At 40.3% G+C, this 15,867-nt stretch overlaps 1 protein-coding gene across 1 annotated transcript in view; it reads left to right on the top strand.

Annotated features, from left to right (window-relative positions):
• Nucleotides 1-15,867, top strand: part of LOC132383464 (microtubule-actin cross-linking factor 1-like) — a 509,885-nt gene that overhangs the window by 394,338 nt on the left and 99,680 nt on the right. Inside the window, exon 60 of the mRNA XM_059954443.1 lies at nucleotides 13,429-13,590. Coding sequence (XP_059810426.1) covers nucleotides 13,429-13,590 — 162 coding nt within the window. The remainder of the gene's footprint in view (nucleotides 1-13,428; nucleotides 13,591-15,867) is intronic.

The raw sequence follows: 15,867 nt of genomic DNA on the forward strand, positions 1-15,867 counted from the left end.
CACTGCTGGTTGTTACTGTTCATAAACTAAGGAGAAAGGAATTTTTTCCCAACAGCTGGAGATTAAGGAAAAAATACCTGGTTTAAAACAGGAACAAATAAATAAGTGAACCTTGTTGGATGAGGATCTGAAATGTTAAGCACCAGTGCATTTTAAGTTGGCATTAAAGAGTGTAAACGTATACACTGACTGGAATTGCAGGATTATGCCAAATAATCGTCAACCTGGAAAGGATTGATTTATAAGTAATAAATGAACAATATTCTCTTTAAAGAAAAGCTCATCTGGAAACTTTTAGCCATTGTTCTGAAGTTGCACCATTTTAAAAAATGCCATGATGTTGCTAAGAAAGGAAGCAGCTGAAGCTCCAGTGATTGAAGAACTTCCTGTCTTTGAATCTGCCGGAATATCCGCCAAGAATCACTTTTCAAAAGAAAACATGTGGAATTTCAAGGACTGCCTCTCTTGCAGCAGCAGGGGATTTGGGCATTGTAACGTTTGTGGTTAAAATGAAAGGAATTTGCACAGAGTTCGAATACAGCAATTGAAATACCTTATTCTTATCAGCCACAATGCATTTGAACAGAAAACTAGAAAGAATCTGACTTGAATGCACAAATGTGGTTTGGCTGATTGTCGTGGAATGATTTTTTTTTTAAGAGTGTCTGAGCTTCATTGATACGACAAGTGAGTAAAATGTTGTTGGAATATCTAAACAATACAGAGTCTCTTTTGAATTAAAGTATACGTGCACACTTCTATTTTGGATTTGGAATATAGTTTATTTACTGTTTAAAGAAAATAATCTTATCTTTTTACTCTGGATTTTTGAAATTCTGTTTTAATTATGGGGAAGCCACTCAGCAGGCCAGACTGTTTGCGACGTAATAATCCCACCTGCTTAAGAAAAAGTGAAGAGGATGATATGTACATTGAAGATTGTTACATTCCACAAAGATCCATATATGATACGATGAGAATTAACGAACAGATAGACCTAGGGACAAGGGCTAACCAGCCATCGAGAAGCTTTGTTGACCACACACATTCGCAAAGTCAGAGAGCTGTAGATACTAGCACTTTATCAAGCAATGGGACTCCCAGCACGTCAAATGTATTTGAATCGCGGACTAGTTCTGAAAGCAAAAAATTAGACGAAAGACTCATATTTGATGCATTAAAACTGAGCAGTGATATTATTCGGTCTTCTGGTCCACCAAAGAGAAGACCCCACGTGGAGAGGAAAGAAAACACAAACAGGAGGTCCTGGAAAGCATTCCTGCCTCCAAACTTCCCAGACTTCACAGACCGAACTGAGATCTCAGCAAATGAGCCGACAGATAGTTCCAGTTCAATTAAGGAGAAGAGGCATTCTGGCTGCTTGTCTGTCGAAAGCCCCGATCTGTCTCCTGAAAAAGAACTGGCCATAGCTAAATCGGCATTGGGGGATGAAAACAAATCTGCAGGGACCCTGGCCTTTCAGCAAGGAGCAGGAAATAAGTTGCGAGCCACTACAGTTTTGTCTCAAAACTCGGAAAGTGAAAGTGCTCCATTAATGGAATACAAAAATGTACTGGAGGTGACAAGGTTTTTACCAGAGCATCATACAAGTGTATCTGCAACATGGCCAAGAGCATTGAAGGCTAAAGGAAGGTTGGAAGATGCCTCATTTCTACATAAAAGGACTAACGATCTTGTACAGGAAAAGAATGTCACATATGCAACATCTATAGAATGCAGAAGGATGTTTCACCCTGATGCAACCAAACTAGAGGTTACTGCTGAATTTGATGAGCAAGATTATGAAGCAGAGAATAAAAGCCATCTAAATCTTGAAATGGTGCAACAGCGTGAAACTGAACAGATGTTTTTTGCCTCAGAATTTCTTGGTGAAGAATTAGCGCTTCAGCAATTAGATGCTGTAATCCAGGAGGGTAGAGAGGAAGACACTGACTCCCTATTACAGTTTGAACAAGAAGAGCAAAGATTGACTGAGGAAAAAGATGATCTCGTGGAAGATTTTGCACTACAACAGCTAGATAGTGTATTTACTAAAAATATAGACGATGCACTCATTCCAAGATTCGAAGAACGAAAATTGATCGATGACATAGAACCTAGTAAGAAACTATTTGAACAATATGCTGCAATAGAAGCAATGCAGAAAGACACTGAATCTCTCGTAGAGTTTACTGACAATGCAAACCTCATTGAAGATAGGCCATGTATTTTTAAAGAATCACTTCATCTAGATGCTACAATCTTGAGAGAGACTGAGGGCGATACAGATTCTCTGATACAATTTGAAGAAATAGAGAGAAGCCTGATTGAAGACAGAGAACTTAATGATGAGCTGGCATTTCAGCAAATTGATGACATCAATTTGGAAAGCACGGAGGGATTCAATTTGAGGATGCCATTCGAAGAAGATCGAAGACTGATTGAAGCCGTAGAACTTCTGGATGAAAGATCAGCACTTCAGCATCTAGATGCTGTTATATTGGAAAATACAGACTCTCTCACACAGTTTGAAGAAGAGCAGAGCCAGACTGAAGACATAGAATACCATTTTGAAGAGCCTACACTTCAGTTGGATGCTGTAATCTTGGAAAGAAATGAAGGAGATACAGACTCTCTCCTTCAGTTTGAAGAAGAGGAGCAAAAGATGATTGAAGACAGCCAAGTTCTCTATGAAGAATCAGCATTTCAGCAGTTAGATACTGTAATATTGGCATGCACAGATGGAGGTGCAAATTCTTTGAGGTTTGAACAAGAAGAGGAAAGATCAATAATATGCCAGGACAAAATAATGGAATCTGGCATAGAAGGGGAAGAAGAGTTCATGGCATTTCAAAAATTAAGCTCCTCAGTTAACAGGAGATTAGAGGAAGAGAAAATCTTTGAAGAGTTAGAAAACAAACAACAACACGTTAGGAGAACGACTGCAACTGGACAAAGATCAACTACTTGTGCAGAGTGGAAAAATAACTCTGCTGGGAAAGAGAGATCTGAGTGTACCCTTCCACAGGATTGTGATGCTGAACTTGCTGCCAGCGTAACTCAGCAAGACATTCCAAGTCTATCGAAACAGGACTGTAATTTAGAAATAAGTCATGATGCCTCTGAAGAAATGCTGGTCGATGCAGGTGAGGTGCTCATTGATGAAATAACTAACGATGATGAAGAAACTGTATTTGTGACGGGGGCTGCAGATACTGAATCTGAAACCTTAATTGGTGACTGTGAAATGCATAATATTGTTATAAAAGATGAACAACTAAACGCCATACAGTTAGAAGAATATGAAGCAGTTGTTCTGTGTCCTGCAGCAGATTCAAGCATACCATCAGATTTAAATCTTGCTTGTTATGCTCAGGAAGTGGTGGAATTGCCTACTGCTGAGGAAGCCCACGACACACAGACAAACTTTGTCCAGTCAAATGAATGTCATTTTGTTATAGAAAATCCTACAACAGACCCCATTGAAGCATCTTGTCTAGATCAGCAGATGGCAACATCGCACAATGCAGTAGAGACCAAGGGTGTGCAGGCAGCATTTGTCCAGTTAGAAGAATGTGAAACGGTTGCAGAGCCACCTACTGCAAGTTATTCTCTCCATCCTTCAAAACCGAATGTAGATCTCATAAACCTTTCTCGGGAAGAAATACTGTCTAATGTGAATGAAGATGATTTTGATGTGGAGGAACTTGCTGACGGTTCTGGTAAAGAAGAACAAGATTTTATTTCAGAAATAAAAAGCAGTAAATGCCTTGAATTTGAAGAATGTGAATCTCGTGTTCAAATAGTATCATCAGAACCTGAAGCAACAGAGATCCACGTGCTTCAAAGAGGCTATCTCACTAATTTTCAATTGGATGAGCAGATAGAGTCTGATGCAGTAGAATGCTCAGATGTTACAGACCCTGTTACTTTAGATCCAGCACAAGTAAATACTATAGAAGAGCCAATTGATAATGATACCACAAAAATCTATTCTGCATCCGATCCGGTTGCTGAAAACATTCGATCTTGTAGTGAGGGATGGCCGACTGATGCGGGTTCTGAGGAGTCACTTGAAGCAATCAGGTTCCTTTTCCAGTCTGATGAAGATGAAGAGATTATTAAACCAACAGAGGAAGAACAAGCAAGCAGAACTGAAAGTTGGGAATCTAGCCTGTGGGCTGATTTGGAGGAAAATATATCGAGTTTGCACCTTGATGATGATTTCATTGAAGCAGGAATAATTGAGCTTTTATTTAAGTCAGAGTGCGATGAATCCAGTCCATCAGGATTATCCTTGGACCCAGGTTCACTTGGTAAAATTGTAGAGACCAGTGGAAACTGCTTCAAGGTGAAAACAGAGGAGCTGGAGTCTTCTGCTTTAAGTGAAGAGTTGGATACAGATGATGAGGTATTTATCCTCCTGTCTGATGCATAATATGTTTCCTGGGGAAATTGTTATTTGGGAATTACATAGACAGCATTAAGGTACCAAACTTTATTTACACTGTCCTGTGAGTAAGTGAGAATTTTGTAACTATAATTTAATACAGCACAGAATTGAGGCCCTCCCGGCCCTTTGAGCCAGGCAGCCCAGCAGTTCCCCGATTTAACCCTAGCCTAATCAGAGGACAGTTTGCAGTGACCAGCTAACCTATCTGCCAGTATGAGGGGTGAGGGGGTGGGAACTGGAGCACCCAGAGGAAACCCACACAGTCACCAGGAGAATATACAAACTCCTTACAGGCTGCGGCAGGAATGGAACACAGGTACTGTGAAGCGTCGTGCTGACCACTACGCTGCCGTGCCGCCCCAAGTACAGAATTTTTACTTTTTGATGGATGTTCAAATGCATTTACTATTCGTGAAAGTTTTATGAAAACCCATTCCCTTTGTGTGAATTCAGCTTCTCAAGATCCTTCATTGTAATGTATTAAATGTGTTTGTAAAGTATTTGTACAATAATATGAAGGGAACTTAAGACACTTAATACTGCAGCAACAATGTTGTAGCCTGGTATTTTGAAAGTAAAATTTATTTACCTCCAGGGTTGGCACATTCAGTTATGATGTTGAACCAGATTAGCTGGGTTAGTTTTCCTTCGAGTAGAGGAAGTAGAGGCAAACTTGAGAGCAATGAACTAAATTGCAAGAGGCATAGGTAGAACGGATAATGAGAAACTTTACCTGTAGCCAAGACATCTAAAGCCTAAAGAACTTAGGTTTAATGCGAGGATGAGAGGGAACCTGAGGGTTTTTTTTCCCCATTCAGATGGTTTAGGCACTCTGGAATGCACTGCTTGAAAACATGGTTCTCGCAACATTTAAAATCCAGATAGCTGGACAAACGGCTTGAATTGTTGAGGTGAGGAAGGCTGTGGACTAAGAGCTGCTCGATGGGATTAGTGTGGATGGGCATACTGGTCTGAGGAGAGTGTTTCTCTCTGCTGTATGACTATGCATATGATGCTCAAAATTTCAGTAACATTACAACAGAAGCTATAATGGGCGCAAGAAATACATAATTGCCCATCACTGATTATTTTGGACTGTAATAGGTTAATATAGGGTGGCACAGTAGCATAGTGGTTAGCACAACACTGCATGCAACTTGTGTTCAATTCCCGTCACTGCCTATAAAGGGGTTTGCTTGTACGTTCTCCCCATGACCATGTGGTTTTCCTCCGCGTGCTCAGGTTTCCTCCCACAGTCCAAAGACATACCGGTTAGATGATTAATTGGTCACTGTAAATTGTCCCATGTTGTTCCTTTCTGCACCTTATGATACATTGGGCGGTTCCTTGCTGTTTCCTTTGCATTTGTCTGTTTTCCACAGCATTTGTCTGTCTTCCACGAGGCCGAGTTGCTGGCTTGACGCTCAGCCCAGCATGGATGGGAAGCATGCATGGAGCAGGCTGGATTCGAACCTGGGACCATTTGCTTCGAAGTCCGGTGCTCATGCCGCTACACCAGTGACCAGCTTTGTCCCATGAATAGGCTAGGGTTAAATTGGGGTTGCTGGGTGGCGTGGTCCAGAAGTGCAAATTCCACCACTGCATCTCAATAAATAAAAAAAATATTTCAATACTGAAATAAGGATTATTTAGACTGTATAAAGATTGCGTGTTCAGTAACTCTGAAATATGCAAGTGCATTTATCAAATAATAAGGCTCAGGCTTAACAATTTGGTGATTTGAATGTATGAACGACTTGGATCTTAATGTGTAGATGCAGGCAGGTGTATGTTTTTTCATGATCTTTTTGTATTCATTCACCTGACCAGGTAGAGTTGTAGCTGGTAAGGCTGACATCACTCTCCACTTACTATGTGAGCATGTGGTGGTTTGTTGCCATCTGTAACGGCTCCAGTCCATTGATGAAGGTCCTCCCACGAGGCTGTCAGATAGAGTTCAGCCCTTATTTTCTGCAGCAACAGCAAGATGGTGTACCCTTGCACCTGCAGCCATTGTTCTCAAGAGTATAAAGATATTGTGGCAATCGCTTCAATATAGATGATTATCATCATGACTGCTGATAAATACTGGTGCTGGGGGGGCAAAGATAGACAGATTGTTCTGACCTGGGTAGAGTGCGTATCAAACAGTTCAATTTAATATCAGAGAAAGTATACAGTAATCGACCTGAAATTCTTGTTCTTCACAGACACCCAGAAGGCAGAAAAAAAAACAAAGAATGAATGACAGAAAAGTTAGAACCCCAATATTTTTACAATTTGCTGAAGATGGTGACATAATAATTGGTTGGGAGACGAATGATTTACTGCAGATTACCAACATATTTTTTTAGTCCATTCATCTTCTGGGATCTGGGCCAAGTTATGTCCCTCCCTTGGAAAAATGATTCTGGTTATTTACCTTACCAATGCCTCTTTTAATTTAATGTACTATCAGGCCACGCTTCCACCTCTTTAATTTCAGGGAATATAAACCCAGCTAATCAAATCGCGTCACATGACTAAAGGGCAACATCAAGGTGAATCTTGTATCTTCAGCACAACCCCATTGATCTTATAGCACAGTGACCAGAACTGCCCGCAATGCTCTCAAGCGAGCTCTAAGCAGTGTTTTGTAAACCTGCACAATAACCCCTCCACTCTTATATTCTGCACCCCAGCCCCTAAAAGCAAGCATGCCAAAAGCCATCCTCACCACCTTCTCTATTCCTTGTAAATTTTCTCATGCTCTTTCAACCTTATTGAAATCTATCCTGTGGTGTTCTCCCCCGATGATGGCCTGCATGATGATTGAACTTGGTTGATTGAATTCCAACTACCACAGTCATTTTCATTTTAGTAAGGATGACTTCAGTTAATGGACTGTTTTGTTTTAGTTAGCAGTCTTACCAGGGCTCTTTGCTGTTGTACTCAGGTTAGATACTGCCTGACGTCAAGGGCAGTCTCTCTGGTCGAACCTCTGGAATCTAACTCTTTGGTCCATGCTTGGTTTGAAGCTGAAATGAGATCTAGAGTCAAGTGATAATAAAACCCAAGCGAGGCACTGTCATCGTTTTGGTGAGGAAATACAGCTAGGTAGTGTTGACAATAACGTTGTCCTTCACACTGATTGAGAGTTAACAGATTGCAGTAATGAACCAGAATGGATCTGGCCTGATGTTTATGAACTGAGCTTCCCTCGGCAATTTTCCACAACGTTTGCAGACATTACACTGAGTGAACTGGAGCTTGGCTTCTGTGGAGGTGGGAATTTTGTGTGGCTCGTTAAGTTGATTATTTGGTCAATTGTGACACCACCTACATAACCCAGAATATGTCATCAGTATTTAAAAAGTATTCTCATCTACCTCAGTTGTCACTCATAACTCCCTTGCCCTCGGCCCTCTTCCCCCCCCCCACCCCACCCCCAGCTCGGTTATTCTGATACTTAAAAAGTAATTAAATGAGTAAATGATAAAGAAGGATTTTGGAAAATGGGCAGTATGCACACAATATACCAAAGACCCTGTATTTATAGTCTGATTCAATGGCCGAAACTTGGTCCTTTATGCGCATTAGAACTATCCATATTACGTTATACATAGCTCTCTGTCAAGGTCTTGTGCTTTCACATTCCTTCTCTATTTTGAACCCTAACTCTGTTGACAACTGTGAAAGCAATTAGAATGTTTTCTGGTGTTGATCATTTATAAGGTCATTCTTCGATCTCTTAAAAACAGAGGTCTTGAAAGCATCTCTACTATTTGCACAAGTATAGTGTTAAGGGATCAATAACCTGTGGCATATGTAGTCAAAATGTATTTTCCAAATGTTCCTGTGAAGGTGTCTGTTCTGTGTCTTAGACCAACACAAATCAAAAATGCAGTCTTTTATTAATAATCTGCATGTACTACACAGTCTTTTCCTTGTTTTGGGAAATCTCTGGAATGTTGAGACATGGAAGTACAGTACTGTGAAAAAGCCTTAGGCGCCATAGATTTCTGACACTTTGCAATGGTATGGCCTCCACAGGGCCTTGTTTCTAACATCATCGAGGCTGTCTGAGATTACCTGGAGGGACAGCCAAATGCTGCAGAAGAACTGTGGCAAGTTCTCCAAGATGCTTGCAACCATCTACAAGCTGATTTTCTTATAAAACTGTATGACAGTGTACATAAGAGAATTGATGCAGTTTTAAGGGCACACCAAATATTGACACCATTTATTTTCTTATAGTTTCTTGCTCTTTATGGTAATTTCTTTGATATTTAGAAACTTTTCATTATTTTTAAGAGCCTCTTTACTTTATAGAACTTTTTTTTTACTTGTGCCTAAGACTTTGCACAAGACTGTATGTAATCCATGGGCATTGTTTTTAAGTGATACACAGCTTGGATTGAAAGTTGACTCAATTTTGAGACTTCACAAAGCACTGGTGAGGCCTCACTTGGAGTATCATGAGCAGTTTTGGGCCCCCTATCTGAAAAAGGATGTGCTGAAACTGGAAAGGGTTCAAAGGAGGTTTTCAAAAATGATTCCAGGATTGAATGGCTTGGCTTCAGAAGAGTGTTTGATGGCTCTGGGCCTGTATTCTCTGGAGTTCAGAAGAATGAGGGATGACCTTATTGAAACCTATCAAATGTTGAAAGGCCTTGATGGAGGGTGTAGAGAGGATGCTTCCTATGGTGGGAGAGTCTAACACCAGCAGACACAGCCTCAGAATAGAGGCATCCTTTTAGAACGGAGATGAGGAGGAATTTCCTTAGCCAGAGAGTGGTGAATTGATGGAATTCTTTGCCACGGGCAGTTGTGGAGGCTAAGTCTTTACATATATTTTAAGGCAAAGGTTGATAGGTTCTTGACTGGCCAGGTATGAAGGGATTCGAGGGGAAGGCAGGAGATTGGGGCTGAGAGGCAAATTGGCTCAGCCATGATGAAATGGCGGAGCAGAATTGATGGGCCAAATGGCCTAATTCTGCACCTATATCTTATGGTCAATTTCTAACAAATTGGTCTTTCCAGATATATATATATATATTTAAAGATTTTGTTTTAATTACGATAAAACATTTTTTGATGCTTTCATTTGCTTTGCGTATCAACCTGTGGTGCCAGATCAGAACCAGGTTTATTACCACTGAACAATGCCGTGAAATTTGTTCATTTGTGGCAACAGTACAATGCAAGTCATAAAAAAATCTATCAGTTATAATAAATACATACAATGAACATTGGGGGGGGGGAGCAATTTCCAATCCTGTTGACATAAGAATTTAGTTATTTGATCATTTGTGGCTGATCTGCCAATCAGTGAGATCTTTGCTGATCTTCATCCTGACCTTTGTCCTCAGTTCCACTTTCCTGAATTCACCCCTTGGTTCCCATAATACTTAATATTTATCTTTTGCTGCCCAAATCAGTAAAAGCATCTTCACAGCGTACCATGGTGATGAATTCCCAAGATTTACTGCCTTCTTGATTTAAAAAAAATATCCTCGCCTCCATCCTGAATGGCAGACCCCTTGTGTTGTAGGCTGTGACCTCCAGTGACAGCTAGGGGAAGGCACAATCTTGTATCGGCAATGTCGAGCCCATTTTTGCATGTTTCAATGAGATCACCTCTTTCACTTGCAGCCCTTTGAGAATACAATTCTAGTCTGCTTAATCCATTCTCATACACTAAACCTGCCATTTCAGAATTCTACCCATTAAACTTTTGTTATGCTTCTGTCGCAGTCTATACTTCCTTGAGTAGAGACGAAACCTGGAGTGAATATTTGCAGTCACCAGGAACTCTGTATAATTAGAGAAAGAGAGTTCAGCTTGCACTAAAATCCAGTTTTGTTCAAGACCAACATGCCATATGCATTACTGATTGCTTGCTGAACCTGTGTATTAACTTTCAGTGACGAGGTGCAAGGATTCCTAGACGTCTCTCGATACCAGTAATCTATGATCTCTTGCCATTTTTTTTTTTTAAAAACCTGCCTTTTATTTTTTCCCTCTCTCTCCCAAACTGATTGATTCACATTTTCCACAGCCATTACCCTTTCATTTAGCCTGATTGTATTCCCCTCGGGCCTCTCTGCATTCTCCTCACTCCCTATTCAGATGCTTTGTTAGTATTATCAGGGAGAATGGGTACATTACACTTGATCCCCTCATCCAAATCATGGTTTTAGATAGTGAACAGCTGGTGCCTTGGTACCAATCCTCTTGGTGCCCCATTTATCATGCTTAAAAATGAACCATTCATTCCCTGTTTCTTGTCAGGTAACAATTTTTATTCCACTATAAAATGCTGCCCACAGTATCAAGTGTTCTAATTCAATGATATCTTGTTTGGTCTCTTACCGAAGGTTCTGGTAAACAGACTCCCCACCACTGCTTCTTCTATTCCCCACTGTGACCTTTTACCTCCTCCCAGCTGCCAATCGCCTCCCTAAGGGTCCCCTCTTCTTCCCTTTTTCCTACGGTCCACCGTCCTCTCCTATCTGATTCCTTCCTCTCCAGCCCATGACCTTTCCCACCTACTTGACTTCCCTTACCACCTTCTAGCTATCCTCCTTCCTCACCTCCCACCCACCTTTTTATTCTGGCATCTTCCCCCTTCCTTCCCGATCTTGAAGACGGGTCACAGCCTAAAACATCGACTATCTATTAATTTCTGTAGATGCTGCCTGACCTGCTGAGTTCCTCTAGCATTTTGTGTTTGTTTGACTTTGGATTTCCAGCATTGCAGAATTTGTCATGCTTATGAAAAGCTTTGCGAGTCCAAATATACCACTGTCTATTGCTGCAGTTGCAACCCTATATACATGCAGTAGATTTCTCAAATATTTTTCCTTCTGTAAATCCATATTGATTCTCCCAAATCATGTATTTGTTTTCCACTTACCTGAGAACAAATTCCAATGTGTCTCCCACTGCTGTTGTCAAGAGGTCCTTGTTTTCTCTCTCAAATTGATGTTCCCTTCCAATCTGTAGGAACTTTCCCAGAATCCAATGAAAGTAATTTTGCAAGATGATAATCAATAGTTCTGCCATCACCAAAACAGCTGCCTTCAAAGCGCTGGGATGCATGCCATTATGTCATGGGGATTTAAGTCCTTACAGTCCTAATAGGCTGAAGGAACATCGTGGTAGCGTAGTGGTTAGCACAACGTTCTACAGTACCAGTAACCTGGGTTCAATTCCCACCACTGTCTGTGAGGAGTTTGTATGCTCCCCACCGCCTCTGTGTGCTTTGGTTTCCTCCTGCAGTCTGAAAGACATAGTGGTTGGTAGGTTAATTGCTCATTGTAAGTTGTCCCATGATTAGCCTAGGATTAAATCAGGGGTTGCCGGCTGGCATGGCACAAAGGACTATATCTCAATAAATAAAATAAATAAGTATTAACTTCTTCAACACTTGTTTATTTTTCCTTTTTATTTATGCTTATTTCTTTCAGTTCCTCATTCACTCTTGACCAGTATTCCTCCACAACTTCCAAGTGGTTTTCTGTGCCTTCCACAATGACAGAATCAAAATATTTACTTGCTTTGTCATTTCCTTGTTCACTAATATAATTCTCCCCCTTCCAGTCAGAAAAGGCCGCACTTCTGCTGATCTTTACCTTTTTACACATCTATGGCAACTCCTGCAGTTTTTTTTTATTGTCTCTCACTAGCCTACTCTGGTATTCCACTTCCCCTTTCTTATCAATGCCAGTTTAATCACTAGGCTCACCCATGTTGGATTTAAACTTTAGGCTCATAAATTAGTATATAAAGATTGTGATCTTGCAATTTTTAAAAATTATGCACTTAGCCTCTGAACTATATTTGAGAAGTTGGGGTAATCATTTTTGTGTGATTTTCCACAGTATGACTATTGTATGAAATGATTATTCCAAACCTGGAAGAATTAACCAAGTGACTATTTAGAAGATACTTCTTCTAACTAGATTTATGCATAGCTTCTCAAAAGACATTATATTCGTAAAAACCATTGTAAGAGTCGAATGTTTGTATGCAACCTTTTGTTCTTACTCACAGAAAAATGTAGGTGAATTCTTTAGTCATTTTTAGAACTTTTTTGCACCCTACGTAATGCTCTTCAAAGATAAATTCCACCAAGAGAATTGAGTCAAAACAAGATTTTGGTTTGTATCTTGATGGGACAGACCAAGTGGAAAGATAAAATGTGTTTTCTCTTCTGCAGACAAGCAAGGATTCTTCTAGAAGGGCTGAAGTTAGTGTAAATAAAATCTGAAATGAAAAACAAAATTACTTCGAATGACAATTTTGAATGACTAAAATGCAAAACCTTCAAAGTTTTAACAAAGTTTTAATGTAACTTCAGTAAAAATTGCTATATAGGAGGCCCACTAAAAAGATATTAATGGAAACTATCAACAGACTACTCACCTTTTATACACTTTCTTCCAGGCCTGTGATAAGTAGACAATAACATTATAACTTGAGGGATAGTATGCAGTGATTAGTCAAAATCTGGAACGATTAACCTAGTGATTAAAGATTCTCTAGATCTTTATGTACATTTGGTCATATATATGTTATTCACGTTTCTTAGCGCTTTTAAAATGATCTCCATCTGATAATGTTGAGTAATGAATTTTTTACATACCTGGGCTGAAATGTGATCTGGGTTCCAGTGTTTTCAGATCTCTGGAGGGGTAGCAGCACATATTAACTTCCTTGCCATCTTTGGTTTGCTGTTTGTCTTGGATGACATTTGTAAATGCATAAACCTTTCAAGCAAAAATTCAAGCTCCTCTTCCATTTTGCATATTTGAGCTTGATTTCAATCTGTCCTGTTTTCCAAGAGATCTTTGTGTCTAAGTTATTCTGATTTTATATTGTCCTTAGTGTCCTTCACACCATAAATCCTCTATCTCTTGAGTAAATTTTATTGGATAATATTTCTTTGTGTCCTTTTATGAGCAGTATTGTTTTCCTTTCTCTCATTACAGACATTCCAAAAGGTTCAGGTGGATCCTATACAATACAAACTCCAGCAGGCCAATGGGGTAGGCCAGGGCCTTATTCAGAGTGCAGCAAAGAATACCAATACACAAGGACTTGAACACGATCTGGATGAAACTAATACCAGGTGGAACACACTCAACAAAAAGGTCAGTTTTTTTCCCTTTTCATTTCTGGAAAGGATTTGGGGGTGGGGGAGTGAGGTTGGTATAAATCATTCTAAAGGAAAAGTAATTGAAATTACCTTTAATAACCTCTGTATAGTGCGACTGTGCACACAATGATTAGTACAAAGGAACTTCAATTCATTCCTTTAATATTTGGTGAGTTTCGCTGAGCAAGTTAACTTAGAACGTAGGAAGGTATGGCATAGGAATGGGTAATGTTTTGCCAAATTAAATATATTTATAATCAAGTGCAAAATAAGCTGAAGTGTCTGCTACACAATGTTGATATCCCTCCATTTTATTTATTGAGATAAAGCCTTGAACGTACAAACTTATAGGTAGCGGCAGGAATTGAACCCATGTCACGTGCTCTGCAAAGCAGTGTGCTAACCACAACGCTGCAGTTTCTGCACATTCATACGCCTACCTAGGAGCCTCTTGAACAGCTCTATCATACTTGTCTCCACTGCCGCCCTGTCAGTGCTTTCCCGACATCCATCACACCTTGACACCAGTGTCACAGAATCATAGAGCCACCGTTTTGTGTTGTAACGTGAATAAAGTCATCAGAGAGACACCGAAGCTAGTGGATATAGAAGTATTTTATTCAGCAAAAATGAGCAACAGGCATCATGTTGAGACACTCTTGTAAGCAGAGGCCTGCTCAACCCAATATTACATAACGAGAGATGAAAGATAACAGCAGGAGAATTCTATAGTTACAAAGTATCTACAATGCCTCCTTTGAATTGTGTATAGTTTTCACACACCTCCATCTTCACACCCTCACTCCAGACACCCAAAATGAACATCAATCAGCATTGCTTGGTTTGCAATCAACTCCAGTCTGTAGCTCCAGGGATACTATTGTACGGGGCTGCATTTTAAGTTCAATCTACAATCCATGCTCAGGTCTGAAGATAGCTTGCTAGCGAAATTAATATTTGCTATATACTCTAACTCTAGAATAGGCCCTAACAATGGAAGCAAGCCTTAACACCCACCACATCCATGCCAACCTTTTGCCTACATTTGGACCATATCAATAAATATTGAAGTACTAATGCCCTTCCCTTGAATAACATTGGTGGCTTGGAGAGGGGAGACTTGCAGCTTGGGCAACTGCCGGTCTTCCATTAAAAAAAACTTTGTCCAGGCTTGCGCCCTGGAAACTTTCCAAGGCGCAAATCCATGGTCTATCGAGACTAACGGAGGCCTACACGCTACTTAAGTACTTACAAATATTATATTGCTTATATGTTATTATTGGACCAGATTCTGCTAGCAATTCTCTATTTCAGCATTTATCCATGAAAATCCCAGCCATTTCAGGCCATCCAACTGCCACTGCTTTGTGTATGAATTCCAACAGAGGAGCAGGAGTTTGTTCACACCCCCCCCCCCACACACTTCTGGGCAACCTGCTTTTGGATCCAATGTCAGGTTATACCCACCTGATACAGAATCTTCAAGCCCCTTCCTTTAAGTGTCAGTTGTAGTAAGCTGCTCATTTAAAGTTTTTTAAGTTTTCATATTGCTCTTGTAAGTTGATAATTTTTGAGCATTCAGAAACTTTGGTAAATGTTGGCAGGTTTGATAGATGGCAGAGCTCGGGGCAGGTTCTGCCATCTGTTTATGAGATCCGGACAATTTTATGGACAGGATTTATTCTGGCCTGCTAGCATTTTCCAGTTACATCACTCAAGGCCCTTCATTCAGTCAAGGCTTTGCCACTTGTCTCTGGGCCTGTTGCAGACAGCAGTTTTGGTATTGAAATTTATAGTACGTAGATGCATGCAAGTGGCAGGCACAGGTAACAGATCCCACTTAGGAAAGTCTAGTCCACCGTATTTCATGACCATTTGCGATATTTAGAGTAGAATAAGTTATTTGGAAGTGCAATCACAGCTGCTTTTGAGTTGAACTATGAAGCCATTTTCCACATGTAGATACCAGCAAATCATCTGTTGAGTCCAAGTAACACTTATAGAACAGAGAGGGACCAGCTTCAATCCAGCCAGTCTGTATGATGCTCAGTTTTAGTAGGCAGCAATTGTGGCTTTTCCTCTCCTGAGAACTCTCCAGATATCTCCACTGAAACTGCAAGTGCCCGAAACAGAAGGTGGAAGATCCCAGTACCCTCTGTGATCCCGTGCAATTGAGTAAGCAAACGCCACTGATACAAATTGGACGAGCACGCGAGTGCAACTAATAACTGTTGCGCAAATAGCAATTTTCTGGAAGTTGTGCGTTAATAAA

This window comes from Hypanus sabinus, chromosome 30, assembly GCF_030144855.1.
Source record: "Hypanus sabinus isolate sHypSab1 chromosome 30, sHypSab1.hap1, whole genome shotgun sequence".
Classification (NCBI taxonomy): Eukaryota; Metazoa; Chordata; class Chondrichthyes; order Myliobatiformes; family Dasyatidae; genus Hypanus; species Hypanus sabinus.